The 18,493-nt window shown below is 39.0% G+C and overlaps 1 protein-coding gene across 1 annotated transcript in view; it reads right to left on the bottom strand.

Moving 5' to 3' along the window:
* The window catches only part of plekhg2 (pleckstrin homology domain containing, family G (with RhoGef domain) member 2), a 161,045-nt gene that overhangs the window by 89,955 nt on the left and 52,597 nt on the right, over positions 1–18,493 (bottom strand). Inside the window, exon 3 of the mRNA XM_075474552.1 lies at positions 13,272–13,801. Coding sequence (XP_075330667.1) covers positions 13,272–13,801 — 530 coding nt within the window. The remainder of the gene's footprint in view (positions 1–13,271; positions 13,802–18,493) is intronic.

Raw genomic sequence — 18,493 nt, 5'->3', positions numbered from 1 at the left:
ACCGAATGGTTCTCTGGGTTCAAACCGAATGGTTCTCTGTGTTTAAACCGAATGGTTCTCTGTGTTCAAACCGAATGGTTCTCTGTGTTTAAACCGAATGGTTCTCTGTGTTCAAACCGAATGGTTCTCTGTGTTCAAACCGAATGGTTCTCTGTGTTTAAACCGAATGGTTCTCTGTGTTCAAAACGAATGGTTCTCTGTGTTTAAACCGAATGGTTCTCTGTGTTCAAAACGAATGGTTCTCTGTGTTCACACCGAATGGTTCTCTGTGTTTAAACCGAATGGTTCTCTGTGTTCAAACCGAATGGTTCTCTGTGTTTAAACCGAATGGTTCTCTGTGTTCAAAACGAATGGTTCTCTGTGTTTAAACCGAATGGTTCTCTGTGTTCAAAACGAATGGTTCTCTGTGTTCACACCGAATGGTTCTCTGTGTTTAAACCGAATGGTTCTCGGTGTTCAAAACGAATGGTTCTCTGGTTTCAAACCGAATGGTTCTCTCTGTTCAAACCGAATGGTTCTCTGTGTTCAAACCGAATGGTTCTGAATTCCCCATAAAGCTGCTCTCATTCTGAAAAGATTACGACCTTGAAAAACATCCACTCCACTTGATATTGTTCTTAATACTTTCTTACATGTCAGATGATCTCAGAACTGGACATTTAAAAGGTTTTCGAAGTCTCTGACACCTCTGAGCCGGCAGAACAATCAAGGCTCGGAAAAAGATGTGAAGGAACACAGATTAAGATTGAGTTTAAAAGAACTCCGTTCATCCCTCAGAGCATCATTAAATAAATTTTTAGACAACAGAAACCAAAATAAGGACTCACTACCAAAACTACGAAACTTACAGACCAGAGAAGAAAGACTAAAGTCTAAAAAGTGACCGTAACTTCTGTAAAAAACAATGTGGAAGCGAGGAAGAAGCATCTCAGAAACAATGAAGAGGATTGGCCAGATTTACTCAACTTTTGAACCATTAAGAAACATCAAAAACATCATCTGTACAGTAAAGCATGGTGGTGGCAGCATCATGCTGTGGGGATGTTTGTTAATCGGATTAATCAGAACTGAAGGAATTACAGATGTTCCAGCAGCACTTTGAGAGGAAGCTTTTAAACGTCTCAGGATGGCCTCGGCCTGACAAAGAATCTGTCTTATGACTTTATGATTGTTTCAAACCAGCATTGGAAGGAGCTGGAGCGGTTCTGTGCTGATCATTGAACACAGATGTGCCAAACGCATTCAGATGTATCTTAAGAGCCCGGGCTGGAAGCGTAATTCACTCTAACTGTGACTCTCCGTTATGAGGCTGTTATTTATTGTTCGACATCGATGCAGCAGATTGATGTCTTTCTCTGGATCCTGCTGAGAGTTTCTGTGCAAACTCATATTTATGAAACATTTTGCTGCGCTGCTGGAAGGGACTTCTGCTGGGAACTCAGACACATTTTACATCTGTTATGATGCGTAACCGCGGCAACGGCAAAGTTGTTAACCCGTCGGAGCAGCAAACTGAGCTTTCCAAAGTCCAACGAATGCCTAGAATAAGAGACTCCAAATCAAGGTGAGTTGAAGAGGACACGTCTAGGATGCAGAGCAGGAACAAAATGGAGACAAAGGAGGAGGAAGTTTAAACCATTTTTTCCCCTGATCATCAGGGGGAATGTGAGGTCACTGGTGGATAAACATACTTCCATACTACAAACTTCCATACTACATACTCATCGATCAGACAGTATGCAGAGCGTTTACCCACAATGCATTTCGCTCCTGCCCGAGCCGAAATCAGCCGGCCTGAAGCTGATTTCTCTTAAGCTCTAAACTCTGTAAACTTTAGCAACATTTGAAACATTTTCAGGTGAGAAAGTAGTCGTTTAGATCCCCAACGTGTTGAAAACCTGACAAAATACCGGCTGTTTACAATTTAGTTCCCACGAATTCTGCGCTACTAAAGCTAGCCGCAGTGAGCAACGCACTTCCTGTTATTTTCACAAAATAAAATACCCGTTGCCTTTTATCATAGGGAAAGCCATTACCATACAACTGGTGCTTTTGTTTTGAAAACAGGAAGTGAACCTACCCTCGTTGTAGCTAGCTTGAAACTGCCGTTTTGACAGGAAATGACGATCGGCGACGTCACGTTACGTTGCATCTTGGGTAGTTTGAGTATGAGTAGTAACCTCATGATGCATACCCAACATTTCGGAGAATCTAGTATGCATCCGGGAACTTAAAAAGTTAAAGTTAGTAGGAGTAGTAGGAGAAGTAGGCGGTTTAGAACACAGACAGAGACTGCAGACAGAGCGGTAACAGGAAAGGAGGAGGATCACAGAGCTGGTAAACAACAGATGATGTAATCCTCTGACATCATCAGCTAAGTTGTACAAAATACCCAAATCCATGGTGATCTCTGAGGATTTCAACCACGAGTCTCTCTCTCTGCTCCACTTCAACTTTAATCTTCTTTACTTCATTTTGTCGTGTAACTACAACAACATCTGCAGCAACATCATTCTGGATTAATTAAGTGTGGCTGAACTGAGCTGAATTTACTCCCAAACGCACAGTTTTCTTCAGTGTGAGGTTAGTGCAGACTTGGATAGAAACTTTCCCAAGTTTGTTGGCTTTGGCCTGACAGCCGACCGTTGAGCTGCTGGTGACTGAAACAGGGGAGGCTTTTTCAGGCGGAATATTTCCAATACAGCCCTGGCTTCAGGGGGTTTTGCCATCTTCCCACACATTGAACCTTAACCAGGTGCTGCCGAGACAAGCTGAACAAGTCAATGTTTTATAGGAAATAAACATGTTTTAAGGTGAACATTTAACTTTATTTTCAAATGTATTTGCTGCTGCTCTTTAGTCGTATAAAAATATGATTTTTAGAAGACGGCTGCAAACGTAAATGATCTGAGATTCTTTCTCCGGTCTCCAAATTGGGTCCAAAACAGCACTGACAGTGTATAATGAGGCGTATAATGAGAGGCTTCGACCACATTCATCACCTTGTAAAGGCAACAGGAAACGCTCCCATTGGAGGAGGAGATGAGTGAAAAATGATGCTCAGAGAGGCACGAGGAGGAGAAGACAGCAGGAATGAGGAAGACGCTTCAGGCTTCGCTTTGCATTGGAAGCTTTTACCAAAACAAACAGCAGGATGAAGGCGAGGAGGGGATGATAAAGAAGAAATAAGATAAAACTAGGGCTGGGCGAGTTAACTCGTTTTTATCGCGTTAACGCATTAATTATTTTACGCCGATAAATTAAAGTCTGATTCACCACGTGCTTCAGCGTCTACAAGCAGGTTTAGAGTGACTTTCAACCCAGTTATCTCGGGGTCTGAATCCCATCCGATCCAATTCTTAGTCAGATTAAGGTGTCTACATGCACTTAATAACTCAGTCTGATTGTAGTTTAGCCAATAATCCGATCCTTTCAGTGCCATGTGACCCCACTGAGTCTCTTCATCTCCTCCTGCCCTTCACATTCCTCTTGTTGCTCTTTTCTTATCTTCTTCCCATCGTTCAGCCTTTTCTCCTCACGTCTCTTCCTCTGAAATGAACCATCCCTCTCTCTGTTTTCTCCTTTCTCTCGGTAACCAGATGCCTCGTCATCTTTCCCTTTTTCCTCCTGTTCCCTCTACATCTTTGCCCCCTTCCCCCTCCATCTGCCCCAGGATTCCTCCCCCTCTGTTTCCTGTCCTACTTGGCTGCAGGTCAACTTGGTTTTCTCTCCAGAAAAGAATCTCTGAATTTAACCCTAAGCCCTGATGGGGACATTTTTCTCCACTTGGGGTGAACTTTCTCCTCTAATTTCACACTGTAGACAGTGATACTCATCCTATTTGGTCCAGTTGTGCATTTTTGACTATTTATTCAAATTTCAAAAACACATCATATACAATGCAATTTTTCATTGTGTAGTAAAAAAAACTCCTTAATTTCTGAAAAGGGACATTCTTGTTCCCTTTTAAAACGACCTAAAAACATCATTTATTAATATTTTTTTCCACTTTTTTTTCATAAATCTTTTCTTCCACTTCAGTTCTGATCATAACTACTAAGTTTAATTATTTTTTAAAAATTAACCCTTTAAATACTGGTTTATATGATGTAAACGCCAATTTCTGTTTGCAATTTTTCATTGTGTAGAAATTTCATGCATCAGACAAAAAATTGACAAATCCCTAAAAATCAATGTTGCTGCTGATCATTGACTTATCCCAGACCATAATTATCCCCGCTCAACAATTCCACTTTGCATTCTATATATTTAAAATACAGCAGTTTTTGTGTTTGTCTTTTTCTACAGAAATTGGCGTTTACATCCTATAAACCAGTATTTAAAGGGTTACATTTTTTAAAATAATTGAAAACTTGGTAGTTATGATCAGAACTGAAGTGGAATAAAAGATCTATGAAGAAAAAAGTGGAAAAAAATATTAATATATGGTGTTTTTAGGTCGTTTTAAAAAGGGGACAAAAATGTCTCTTTTCAGAAATGAAGTTGTTTTAAATCAGGTATGAGGGTTAAAGAACTGATCTCCCCGCTTCGGTTTCACGTAGCTCAGCAGTTTCTCCTGAAAGGAGGCAGATGGTTGGGGAGGATGGTTTTCATTTGGTGGAAGAAGAGTTGGACTCATGTTGGCCACATGTTGCTGAGAAATGTTCCTTAAAAAGCAAAGTGAGTCTGCAGGAGAGCGAAGCGGAGCCGCTTCCACCCATTCATTCATTCCCCTTTCTGCATTGTTATTAACACACACGGGCCTTATATGGCGCTCGTCTCAGATTCCAAGTGAGCGTGACATCATGCAGCCTCAATCAAAACCAGACTTCAGCTGAAGACCAGCAGGAACGAAGGCTTTGCAGGAGACACTCACCTATCATCTATCACCCCGCCTCCCTATCAGCAGAGGAATGTTTTAACAGCAAGCTGCAGCTTTGCTGCAGAAAGTAAAACACATGCAGCAGAGGCTCACACAGAGAACACTCTCTCTTCTTCATACTGTTAGTAGAGTTTCAACACTGTTTTTACTTTTCTTTAACTGTGATGCTATGTATATGCAGTCTGTGTGAAGATGGATTTAACCATAAAGTGAACAAAAGCTCTCATCCACCTATATATATAATATATATACTATATATATACTATAATATACATATCTATATATTTATATAAATATAGGTATATATACTATAATATACATAGATATATATATTATAGTATATATATTTCCACCTGAGTCACTATATAAAACCGTGTCGTCAGCATAAAGGTGTATTTTTGTCATTTACAGAACTGTGAAAAACTCCTGATCCAGATCTAATTTCTTTATATTTCTCCATATAAACAGGAAGCAGCTGCAGAGATTCACTGGAACATGTTCCAACATGAACATAAACCCGTGTTAAAGCCCGACTCGGGTTTAAAACGTCAAAGAACCGTCACAAGATTATTACGGCGGTCCTGGCTAGATTTATGCTCTGGGCGAACCTTCTCTTACAATAATTGTAAAAATACTGTTGAATATTCACCCCCCACGTGTAAATTAACAGTTAAATCAGTATTTGTTATGAATTGATGTCCAAATCCAAAATATATGTTATTATACTGTTAAATAAATGACGGTAGATGCGCTGTAAAATTACTAAAACACAGTTATCCTACCGTCATATACTGTAATCCAATAAACAGTATTATACTGTTTGATTAATAACAGTAGTTGCACTGTAAAATAACAGTAAAAATTAATTTATATTAATTGTTCCATAATTAATCATTGGATTATATCTTATATTCCTTTTTTAAGCTTTAAATTTAATCTTATTTACTTTTCCTTGATGTGGAATAACATATAATTCTTATTATTGTCTGTTTTTTTCCTACTTTTCTACTTTTAGACGTGATAACATTCATTTTTTTGGGATTAGGATTTTTTCAAAACTGAATTTCTTATATTAATTTGACTCTTTTGGTAACTGAAAGCAGTTTTAAACGTAAATGTACAAAAAAGTTGAAACTCTGAAGCTGTTTTTCACAGATGCAGCTAAAGAAAAAAGCTTCAGAAAGCTGGAGAACTGTTGATCAGGACACTTTAAAGATTACAGGATAGTCAGAAAGAAATGAGGAAATCAGGACCTTGGACCAGGACATCACCCACCACCCCAGCTGATGGGACAGTGATAACATCTTTGGCGTCCTCCTGTTGCATTGTGGGGCATCTTAAAGCTTCTCTGTGGAATCTGCTGACTGGGTTTAACCCAGTCCTGCTCCAGGTGCAGCAGAGCTGAGCCAGCCGGTGAGTTTCTGTGCCTCCAGCTGTCCGATCGGAGTGTGAAACATCCTTTTGAAGTAAAACAGAGAATTTCCTGCTGCTTTCATCCTCTGCCATCACACACAGCGAGCTGTCGTCGGCTTTATCAGCCGTCTGTCAGCCTCCTGCTCTGCCTCTCATCACCACCTCGCTCCTGCTCTGTTTAATCCCTCCTGACTCCGGTCTGCATCCAGAGGTCACTTTCACGGTCACATGACCCCAACCGGCTCGTTAAAGGTTACAGACCCCGTAAAGCAGGTCTGAACCTCCTGTTTCTTATAGAATAATCTCAATGTGTGTGTTAAAAACCGTGTACATTTCTGTTATAATCCCTCTGTTCTTTTTATTTAAAAAGGAATAATCTTAATGTGCCGTTGAGCTGATGTGTCTCTGTGGTGAGACCGTCATCTTTCTGACTCTTTGACCTGGATGTTAAACATACAGCTGAGCTGTTGCCTAGCAACAGAAACAACACCACGACCCACTGATGGAGAGGTTTCTGCCACACCTTCCTCTCTGCTACACTTATCATTACTGTTTTCCATCTGTAACAGCAGCTGATCTTTACTAATTATTCATTCTGCAGTTTTTAAAGGTGGCGCCTCAGAGGGTGGAGGTGTGAGGAGGCTGGATGGAGGTAAATAGGCCCAAAGGCAAAAATCAGCCAGCTCCTCACGACACACGCCCTTTACCTTGTGTTTGCTGACCTCTTTATTAGCAGCAGCTGCAACACGATTGGCCGCCTGGTTCTGCAAATGAGGGCAGACAGCTGGAAATAAAACCCAGACCCGCCACCGTCAGGGTTTCTGTGGCTGAGGACCCGACAGTCTGCGGCGTAAAGTTCATGTTTCCACAGATTCTGTCCGACAGAACGGATCGCTGCTTCAGATTTCTCCGATTAATCAGACAAAGATCGACCGCTGTGGAAGGAGCTACAACAACCTGAGATCCCGACCGTTTAACGGGAGAAAATACGCAGAACATACATTCTGTTCGTGTTAAACTGCTCGTACCGCTGCTTTGCAACGAGTAAAAACAACTGAAGGAGTCATAAAAGTAATGAAAAAGATAAGAAAGACATCTGTTATCACACCTTTAGACTTCTGAACAGTGTGTGAGTGGACATCAGGGAGCTGCATTAAGCATTTAGCTGCAAAATAACAGTAAAATGGTGGCAATGCAGTCACGTATCACGTTTGTGATTTTGTAGAATGTAGTATGCGGTATGCAGTATGTAGTATGCAGTATGCAGTATGCAGTATGCAATATGTAGTATTCAGTATATAGTATGTAGTATGCGGTATGCAGTATGTAGTATGCAGTATGCAGTATGCAGTATGTAGTATGCAGTATGTAGTATGCAGTATGCAGTATGCAGTATGCAGTATGCAATATGTAGTATGCAGTATGTAGTATGCAGTATGCAGTATGTAGTATGCAGTATGTAGTATGCAGTATGCAGTATGCAGTATGTAGTATGTAGTATGCAGTATGTAGTATGTAGTATGCAGTATGTAGTATGTAGTATATAGTATGCAGTATGTAGTATGTAGTATGCAGTATGTAGTATGTAGTATGCAGTATGCTGTATGCTGTATGCAGTATGTAGTATGCAGTATGTAGTATGTAGTATGCAGTATGTAGTATGTAGTATATAGTATGCAGTATGTAGTATGTAGTATGCAGTATATAGTATGCAGTATGCAGTATGTAGTATGTAGTATGCAGTATGTAGTATGCAGTATGCAGTATGTAGTATGTAGTATGCAGTATGTAGTATGTAGTATGCAGTATGTAGTATGTAGTATATAGTATGTAGTATGCAGTATGTAGTATGCAGTATGTAGTATGTAGTATGCAGTATGTAGTATGCAGTATGTAGTATGTAGTATGCAGTATGCAGTATGTAGTATGCAGTATGTAGTATGCAGTATGCAGTATGTAGTATGCAGTATGTAGTATGTAGTATGCAGTATGTAGTATGTAGTATGCAGTATGTAGTATGTAGTATATAGTATGTAGTATGCAGTATGTAGTATGCAGTATGTAGTATGTAGTATGCAGTATGTAGTATGTAGTATATAGTATGTAGTATGCAGTATGTAGTATGTAGTATGTAGTATGTAGTATGCAGTATGTAGTATGCAGTATGTAGTATGTAGTATGCAGTATGCAGTATGTAGTATGCAGTATGTAGTATGTAGTATGCAGTATGTAGTATGCAGTATGTAGTATGTAGTATGTAGTATGCTGTATGCAGTATGTAGTATGCAGTATGTAGTATGTAGTATGCAGTATGTAGTATGCAGTATGTAGTATGTAGTATGCAGTATGCAGTATGTAGTATGTAGTATGCAGTATGTAGTATGCAGTATGTAGTATGTAGTATGCAGTATGTAGTATGTAGTATGCAGTATGTAGTATGTAGTATATAGTATGCAGTATGTAGTATGTAGTATGTAGTATGCAGTATGCAGTATGTAGTATGCAGTATGCAGTATGCAGTATGCAGTATGTAGTATGTAGTATGCAGTATGTAGTATGCAGTATGTAGTATGTAGTATGCAGTATGCAGTATGTAGTATGTAGTATGCAGTATGTAGAATGCAGTATGTAGTATGCAGTATGCAGTATGTAGTATGCAGTATGCAGTATGTAGTATGCAGTATGCAGTATGTAGTATGTAGTATGCAGTATGCAGTATGTAGTATGCAGTATGTAGTATGCAGTATGTAGTATGTAGTATGCAGTATACAGTATGTAGTATGCAGTATGCAGTATGTAGTATGCAGTATGTAGTATGTAGTATGCAGTATGCAGTATGTAGTATGCAGTATGTAGTATGCAGTATGCAGTATGCAGTTTGTAGTATGTAGTATGTAGTATGCAGTATGCAGTATGCTGTATGCTGTATGCAGTATGCAGTATGTAGTATGCAGTATGTAGTATGCAGTATGTAGTATATAGTATGCAGTATGCAGTCTGTAGTATTTAGTATGCTGTATGCAGTATGTAGTATGCAGTATGCAGTATGTAGTATGTAGTATGCAGTATGCAGTATGTAGTATGTAGTATGCAGTATGTAGTATGCAGTATGTAGTATGCAGTCTGTAGTATGTAGTATGCAGTATGCAGTATGCAGTATGTAGTATGCAGTATGTAGTATGCAGTATGCAGTATGTAGTATGCAGTATGCAGTATGTAGTATGCAGTATGTAGTATGCAGTATGCTGTATGCAGTATGTAGTATGTAGTATGCAGTCTGTAGTATGTAGTATGCTGTATGCAGTGTGCAGTATGCAGTATGCAGTATGTAGTATGCAGTATGTAGTATGCAGTATATAGTATGCAGTATATAGTATGTAGTATGTAGTATGTAGTATGTAGTATGCAGTATGTAGTATGCAGTATGTAGTATGCAGTATGCAGTATGTAGTATGCAGTATGCAGTATGTAGTATGCAGTATGCTGTATGCAGTATGCAGTATGCAGTATGCAGTATGTAGTATGCAGTATGCTGTATGCAGTATGTAGTATGTAGTATGCAGTATGTAGTATGCAGTATGTAGTATGTAGTATGCAGTATGTAGTATGTAGTATATAGTATGTAGTATGCAGTATGTAGTATGTAGTATGTAGTATGTAGTATGCAGTATGTAGTATGCAGTATGTAGTATGTAGTATGCAGTATGCAGTATGTAGTATGCAGTATGTAGTATGTAGTATGCAGTATGTAGTATGCAGTATGTAGTATGTAGTATGCTGTATGCAGTATGTAGTATGCAGTATGTAGTATGTAGTATGCAGTATGTAGTATGCAGTATGTAGTATGTAGTATGCAGTATGCAGTATGTAGTATGTAGTATGCAGTATGTAGTATGCAGTATGTAGTATGCAGTATGCAGTATGTAGTATGCAGTATGCAGTATGTAGTATGCAGTATGTAGTATGTAGTATGCAGTATGTAGTATGTAGTATATAGTATGCAGTATGTAGTATGCAGTATGTAGTATGCAGTATGCAGTATGTAGTATGCAGTATGCAGTATGCAGTATGCAGTATGTAGTATGTAGTATGCAGTATGTAGTATGCAGTATGTAGTATGTAGTATGCAGTATGCAGTATGTAGTATGTAGTATGCAGTATGTAGAATGCAGTATGCTGTATGCAGTATGTAGTATGCAGTATGTAGTATGTAGTATGCAGTATGTAGTATGCAGTATGTAGTATGTAGTATGTAGTATGTAGTATGCAGTATGTAGTATGCAGTATGTAGTATGTAGTATGCAGTATGCAGTATGTAGTATGCAGTATGCTGTATGCAGTATGTAGTATGTAGTATGCAGTATGTAGTATGCAGTATGTAGTATGTAGTATGCAGTATGTAGTATGTAGTATATAGTATGTAGTATGCAGTATGTAGTATGTAGTATGTAGTATGTAGTATGCAGTATGTAGTATGCAGTATGTAGTATGTAGTATGCAGTATGCAGTATGTAGTATGCAGTATGTAGTATGTAGTATGCAGTATGTAGTATGCAGTATGTAGTATGTAGTATGCTGTATGCAGTATGTAGTATGCAGTATGTAGTATGTAGTATGCAGTATGTAGTATGCAGTATGTAGTATGTAGTATGCAGTATGCAGTATGTAGTATGTAGTATGCAGTATGTAGTATGCAGTATGTAGTATGCAGTATGCAGTATGTAGTATGCAGTATGCAGTATGTAGTATGCAGTATGTAGTATGTAGTATGCAGTATGTAGTATGTAGTATATAGTATGCAGTATGTAGTATGTAGTATGTAGTATGCAGTATGCAGTATGTAGTATGCAGTATGCAGTATGCAGTATGCAGTATGTAGTATGTAGTATGCAGTATGTAGTATGCAGTATGTAGTATGTAGTATGCAGTATGCAGTATGTAGTATGTAGTATGCAGTATGTAGAATGCAGTATGTAGTATGCAGTATGCAGTATGTAGTATGCAGTATGCAGTATGTAGTATGCAGTATGTAGTATGTAGTATGCAGTATGCAGTATGTAGTATGTAGTATGCAGTATGTAGAATGCAGTATGTAGTATGCAGTATGCAGTATGTAGTATGCAGTATGCAGTATGTAGTATGCAGTATGTAGTATGTAGTATGCAGTATGCAGTATGTAGTATGCAGTATGTAGTATGCAGTATGTAGTATGTAGTATGCAGTATACAGTATGTAGTATGCAGTATGCAGTATGTAGTATGCAGTATGTAGTATATAGTATGCAGTATGCAGTCTGTAGTATTTAGTATGCTGTATGCAGTATGTAGTATGCAGTATGCAGTATGTAGTATGTAGTATGCAGTATGCAGTATGTAGTATGTAGTATGCAGTATGTAGTATGCAGTATGTAGTATGCAGTCTGTAGTATGTAGTATGCAGTATGCAGTATGCAGTATGTAGTATGCAGTATGTAGTATGCAGTATGCAGTATGTAGTATGCAGTATGCAGTATGTAGTATGCAGTATGTAGTATGCAGTATGCTGTATGCAGTATGTAGTATGTAGTATGCAGTCTGTAGTATGTAGTATGCTGTATGCAGTGTGCAGTATGCAGTATGCAGTATGTAGTATGCAGTATGTAGTATGCAGTATATAGTATGCAGTATATAGTATGTAGTATGTAGTATGTAGTATGTAGTATGCAGTATGTAGTATGCAGTATGTAGTATGCAGTATGCAGTATGTAGTATGCAGTATGCAGTATGTAGTATGCAGTATGCTGTATGCAGTATGCAGTATGCAGTATGTAGTATGCAGTATGCTGTATGCAGTATGTAGTATGTAGTATGCAGTCTGTAGTATGTAGTATGCTCTATGCAGTATGCAGTATGTAGTATGCTGTATGCAGTATGTAGTATGCAGTCTGTAGTATGTAGTATGCTGTATGCAGTATGCAGTATGCAGTATGTAGTATGCAGTATGCAGTATGCAGTATGCAGTATGTAGTATGCATTATGCTGTATGTAGTATGCAGTATGCAGTATGCAGTATGTAGTATGCAGTATGCTGTATGCAGTATGTAGTATGTAGTATGCAGTATGTAGTATGCAGTATGTAGTATGCAGTATATAGTATGCAGTATATAGTATGTAGTATGTAGTATGTAGTATGCAGTATGTAGTATGCAGTATGTAGTATGCAGTATGCAGTATGCAGTATGTAGTATGCAGTATGCAGTATGCAGTATGTAGTATGTAGTATGCAGTATGCAGTATGCAGTATGTAGTATGCAGTATGCTGTATGCAGTATGCAGTATGTAGTATGCAGTATGCAGTATGCAGTATGTAGTATGCAGTATATAGTATGTAGTATGCAGTATGTAGTATGCAGTATGTAGTATGCAGTATGCAGTATGCAGTATGTAGTATGCAGTATGCAGTATGTAGTATGCAGTATGCAGTATATAGTATGTAGTATGTAGTATGTAGTATGCAGTATGCAGTATGCAGTATGTAGTATGCAGTATGTAGTATGCAGTATGCAGTATGCAGTATGTAGTATGCAGTATGCAGTATGTAGTATGCAGTATGCAGTATATAGTATGTAGTATGTAGTATGTAGTATGCAGTATGCAGTATGCAGTATGCAGTATGTAGTATGCAGTATGCAGTATGCAGTATGTAGTATGTAGTATGTAGTATGTAGTATGTAGTATGCAGTATGCAGTATATAGTATGTAGTATGTAGTATGTAGTATGCAGTATGCAGTATGCAGTATGTAGTATGCAGTATGCAGTATGCAGTATGTAGTATGTAGTATATAGTATGTAGTATGTAGTATGTAGTATGTAGTATGCAGTATGCAGTATATAGTATGTAGTATGTAGTATGTAGTATGCAGTATGCAGTATGCAGTATGCGGTTTGGAACACAGCCTGTGTCCCCACAGATCATGTCTGAACTCTCATTTCTTACCTCCACGATGCTCTTCAGGTCTCTGACGTAGGCTTGTTCCGTCTCTACGATCTCCAGAACGACTCTTTCCAGCCGTGAAAGCTGCCTGGGTGGAGCCACCGCTGGGGCCGCCACCGGATTGGCCACATGCCCGTTAGGGGCGTGGCTTCCTGCTGTCGCCTTGGCAGCACCGGCCCCGCCTCTTCCGCCTGGTGCTCCGCCTCCGTGTGGCGTGACGAGGGGAGTGAGGTCCAGGCTGATGTCGGAGCCGTTCCTCTTCGGCGTGGAGGACGAGGAGGAGGCGTTGTACGTCGGCACGGCGCCATACGGAAGCGAGGAGGAGGAGGAGGAAGAGGAGGAGGAGTGGGAGGCGTCCTGCAGGGAGACCGAGGAGGTGGAGGAGGAGAGGGAGAGGGAGGAGGGGCGCTCGCCGTCCGAGCAGACGGTGTTCACGGAGGTGCACGACGAGGACGACGCTCCTCGCTCGCCAGATGACATCATCCTACCCACAATCCCACTCAGAGACGAGACCGAGGAGGGACGCTTGGCGGCTGTGGAGAGACAGAGATGAGCATGAGTTAGTCCATCAGAAAAACTTAAAGAAAACTATTTATTTCACAAAGCTCATCAGTTTGAAAATATATAGATAATATTCGGTAAATTAACCTTGTAGCACCCACAGTTGCAGATATGCAACAAGCTTTTTATTTATTTACATTATTTATTTACATTATATCTTTATTTATATTACATTATTTGATTTTTTAAATTTACATACATTATTTACATTCATGTGCACATTTTTTATTTACATTACATTATTTTTTGCATTTTATATGTGCTTCACTTTCTCACAACAAAGATCTGTGAAATCTGTTTGATTTGTTGTTGAATGGAAAGTTTATGATGGTTGCGTTCCGCACTTTGTATTAAGAATGTTCAATAAAGGTTTATTATATGCATTTTATTGTGGTAGCAGCAGTTAATGACTTGGTTTTGTGCACTAAATGAATCAGGAAAGCCCACAGCTGCAAATATGCAACATTGCCTAAAATGATCAAAAATAGCCCAATTCCAAAAATTCCAAAAATATTGGTTTATTCCCACCCAAAAAGATGCAAGAAGAGCCAAAATGATTTTTTTCAATGATTATTCATATGCTGGGTGCTACAAGGTTAACCCGTAAACCTGCCATCTTTCAGGGTAAACAGGAAGTGTGCACAGCGGAGCATCACATCAACCCTCTTCCTCTTTTTGTCATCTTCCTTTTCTGCTCTTTACTTTTCCTCCAGTGCAGATTACACTTTAAAGTGTCTCCGTGTCCTGTGATCAGGAGTGGATCAAAGTACGCCTGTGACTTCCATCTACAGTCACACGGTTTACCTGCTGCCTGGATGGAGCTTGAAACGCCCACATTAGATCAGATTTTAAGCAGATTCAGGAACTTATTTTGTAATTTTTCTGTATTAAAAAAAACAACACGTTTCCTGAAAGCTGAACCAAAAAGATGCTGCAAGATGAGAAGTTCTGACAGGAAACTGGTGGTGAGCACCTGACATGTTGCTGGCTGCGCTGGACACGCCACGCAACGCTGCGTGGTGACGTCATTCGCGCCCACTGGGATCGATAAGGGAATCGTTTGCAAAATCGCCAAACGATTCCAAGCAATTGAAACACTGGGAACCGGTTCTCAACAAGAACCGGTTTTCGATTCCCATCCCTAGACATGACACTTTATATCTATTAATGGGTTTAAACTGCAGGGAATCCATGTGGAACTCGACCATCTCTACCTGTAAAAGAAGCCAACAAGAGTCTTTTTATCTCTGACATTCAGCAAAAGGTTTCTACCAGTTTCATGTTCTACGATCCACTTTGTAACGTTTCCTTCTCCCAACACTTGCAGACGTTCTGACAGTAAGGACACCAACTGGTGCAGAAGAGTTTCAGCTGTTATTTTGGTCACATTGTGTCTCTGCAGTCAGTTTTTGTCTGATTTTTGGTTACATTGTGTCTCTGAGGTCAGTTTTTGTCTGATTTTTGGTCACATTGTGTCTCTGAGGTCAGATTTTGTCTGATTTTGGGATTTTTGGTGATTTTCTCATCCAGTTTCCAGTCAGAAACCAACACACCTGCCCTGACTCAGAGCCTCGCTGAGATGGAGAAGTAGTTAAAGTTCTTTTTAGTGTTTAAATTCCAGACCTGCTGGCAGGAGGAATTTCCACACGGTGTTAAACGAGAGTTTTCCCGTCTCTTGGTTAGCTGATGTTGGAATCTGCGCAGCTTCACAACACAACCGCAGGTTCTTACAGGAACACAGCTGCCAGTCGTGTTGTAAAGCCGTAAAACCTCCAACCCAAAGCCTTTAACACACTGTTTTACCTCATTCCACATGTTTTATCAAGAACACCTTTCATAGAAAGGAAAATAGACCTCAGAGAAAGAAGGTAAAACAGCACGAGTGCATAAAACTCTGATTAGCCCATCAGAGGATGTTCTGGATCTTAAAATCTCAAAATGAACTAATCCTGAAAGACATGCTGCTAAAGACTGCATGGGAACCTATTCTAATGTCTCCTGGAGCTGGAAATAAACTGAAACTTTCTGTATTATGTGATTTCTGGCTCACGGACTGTGATAGAAAAAGGTGGGGAATAAGACCGAGGAATAAAGAAACTAAACAGAGCAAAGAATAAAGCAGAATATGAAGATCAAAGGCTCCAAACACCGAGAACAAAAGGCAGGAAACACAAATCAAAATACTGAATAAACAGAAACAAAAATCACAAACTAAAGCAGAAAATCACTACACTGGAAAAAATCTAAATCTTACCAAGTATATTTGTCTCATTGAGTATCTCATTTCACTTGATATAAGACAAAACTGCCTAACAAGCACCATTTCAGCCAGATATAGGGACTTGTTTGAAGACAATACATCTGGAATATCTTGTTAAATGAAAAAGTCTTGAAAACAAATTGTTTTGAGTCACATATCATATGAAACAAGGTTTTTTTTTTTCATTTGAAGAGGTTTTTAAGCTAATTTCAAGATCACTTTTATCTCAAAAGTCCTAAATATCACATTTTATTTCAAGAAATCTTGACAAGCCGATTTTCACTAGTTCCATTGGCAGATTTTTTTGCTTATTTCAAGCAAAAACGTCTTTTATTTGTTGTTTTTTTACTTATTTTTGGAGGGGCATTTTTTTCCAGTGCAAACATAAAGATGGAATAAATACACAGAGCTTTGGATCGACTTAAAGTCCCAATAAAGGCAAAGTAATCAGTTTTCTGAGTGTGTCACATGACAGGACACAGCCGATAAAACGATCTCCGAGCATCAGATCCGGCTGTGGAGTCAGATATCTGCATGTGGTCAGGATTCACTCAGATTTAGTTTTTCTTTTCCAACTTTTTTTTTGTTTCTCTCATGACTATTTTATTTCAATTGCTTTTTTTGGGTCCTTTTAAAAAAGAAAAAAAATACTCTGTATGACCTTGGCTTTATTACTATCTATATACTCAAAGTATTTGTTTTGTATTATTTTATTTTACTTTCTGAACACCCAAGGTGTTTGTTTTGTTTTTACTTTATTTTATTTCTTTGTTATTACTTCTACTCTTTATGCTGGATGTGCCCTCACATTGCTGTTGATATGGAAAATTCAACAAAAACATTTTTGAAAGAAAGGATTCACTCAGATTTAAGAGTCTGAGTGTGTTATCAGTTCAAAACCTTCTCTTTCTCTTCTTTCTCTGCAGGACCAAACACAAAAACACGAAATCCAAAGAAGGAGAAGCTGATTCAAAGCGTTTTGGCGCGTTTTACTAAAACTTCCAGCAACAAACAACCGCTCTTCTGTTATCTGCTGCGGCTCAGAACTCAGAAACTTCATCGCCTGCCCTGTTACAAACAGCGCTGACACGGCCCACCGCCTCCCAACGCCATCACCATCGAATCAGCAGAGAGACGAACCATCCCAGACGCCTCACCGCATCAGATACGCTGCTTCCGCTCAGCACGAACACAGCGTGCACCTTTTCTCCAGTGCAGCATCGCAGATGATTCAGAGCTGAATTCGCTCCGGGTCATTTAACAGGCTTATTACCAGCTAACTGGTTGGGAAAACACAGCAAATGAACTTAAATCTGTGGTTTGACCTCCGCTCTGTCATTTGGTAGAGCACATTTTTTAGACTGCACTCTCTCACCACAGATTAGCGGAGGTTGAACCTACCTAAACCGTCTCTAAACCCGGGTTTAGGCCATAAAATGTCACCCATAGCGTTTTAAAAAAAGCATTAATTCTGATCATTATTGCTCCAAAGACGTGAAACTGAAATGGGGTTAAATAACACAGCAGTTTTATGTCTGTTGAGTGTTCATCATCAACAATAAAAGCTTTTATTGACACTTTAATTGTCACGTTCATGGGGTTTTCCCATGTTTTTAGTTCTGCGTTTTAGGTTATTTCACGTCTTAGTTTTTAAGTTCATGTTTAGTTAAGTCTCACCATGTTTTGCTCATGTTCTTTCCTCAGTCCCCATGTTCAGCTCATCAGCTTCACCTGTTTTACCCATCAGCTGCACTCACTCACCAATCACCCTCCACAGTACTTAGGCTCCCAGTTTGTTCATGTTCAATATCAGATCCTCACCCGTCACTGTCATAATTAAGTTTAATTTTAAGTCAAGTTAAGTTAAGTTAAGTTTAAGTTTAAGTTTAAGTTTAAGTTTAAGTTTAAGTTTAAGTTTAAGTTTAAGTTTAGTTTAGTTTAGTTTAGTTTAGTTTAGTTAAGTTAAGGTCAAGTCAAGTCAAGTTGTTTAATGTTAAGTTAAGTTAAGTTAAGTTAAGTTAAGTTAAATTGAGTTGTTTAAGGTTAAGTTAAGTTAAGGTCAAGTCAAGTGTTTAACTCTTTCGGTGCCAAAGACGTCTATAGACGTCAATTGCATTTTTTTAACGGAGCGGGCTGGGGGACAATCTAGCGGAGTTTGACACTAAATCTTAGGCTTGTAAACACTAAACAGAGAATATACTGGCAAAATTACCTGCAAGGTGGCAGCAGTGCCACTATGCACAAAAAAAAAGAGCTAGTTTTCTCCATTTTTTGGGTCATGATTTTGGTGAAACCAACCTATGTTCTACTGTCTATTACTAAAGGACTGAAAATGGTAGAAACAAACTTTTTTTTCCTGATCAAAGAAGAGAGTCTACTCTTTCTTTTGGTAATTTCGGTGTGT

This window comes from Odontesthes bonariensis, chromosome 9 (assembly GCF_027942865.1).
Source record: "Odontesthes bonariensis isolate fOdoBon6 chromosome 9, fOdoBon6.hap1, whole genome shotgun sequence".
In the NCBI taxonomy this organism is placed as follows: domain Eukaryota; kingdom Metazoa; phylum Chordata; class Actinopteri; order Atheriniformes; family Atherinopsidae; genus Odontesthes; species Odontesthes bonariensis.
Note: the sequence above shows the minus strand (reverse complement) of the source record. Positions and strands in the feature narration are given on the sequence as shown.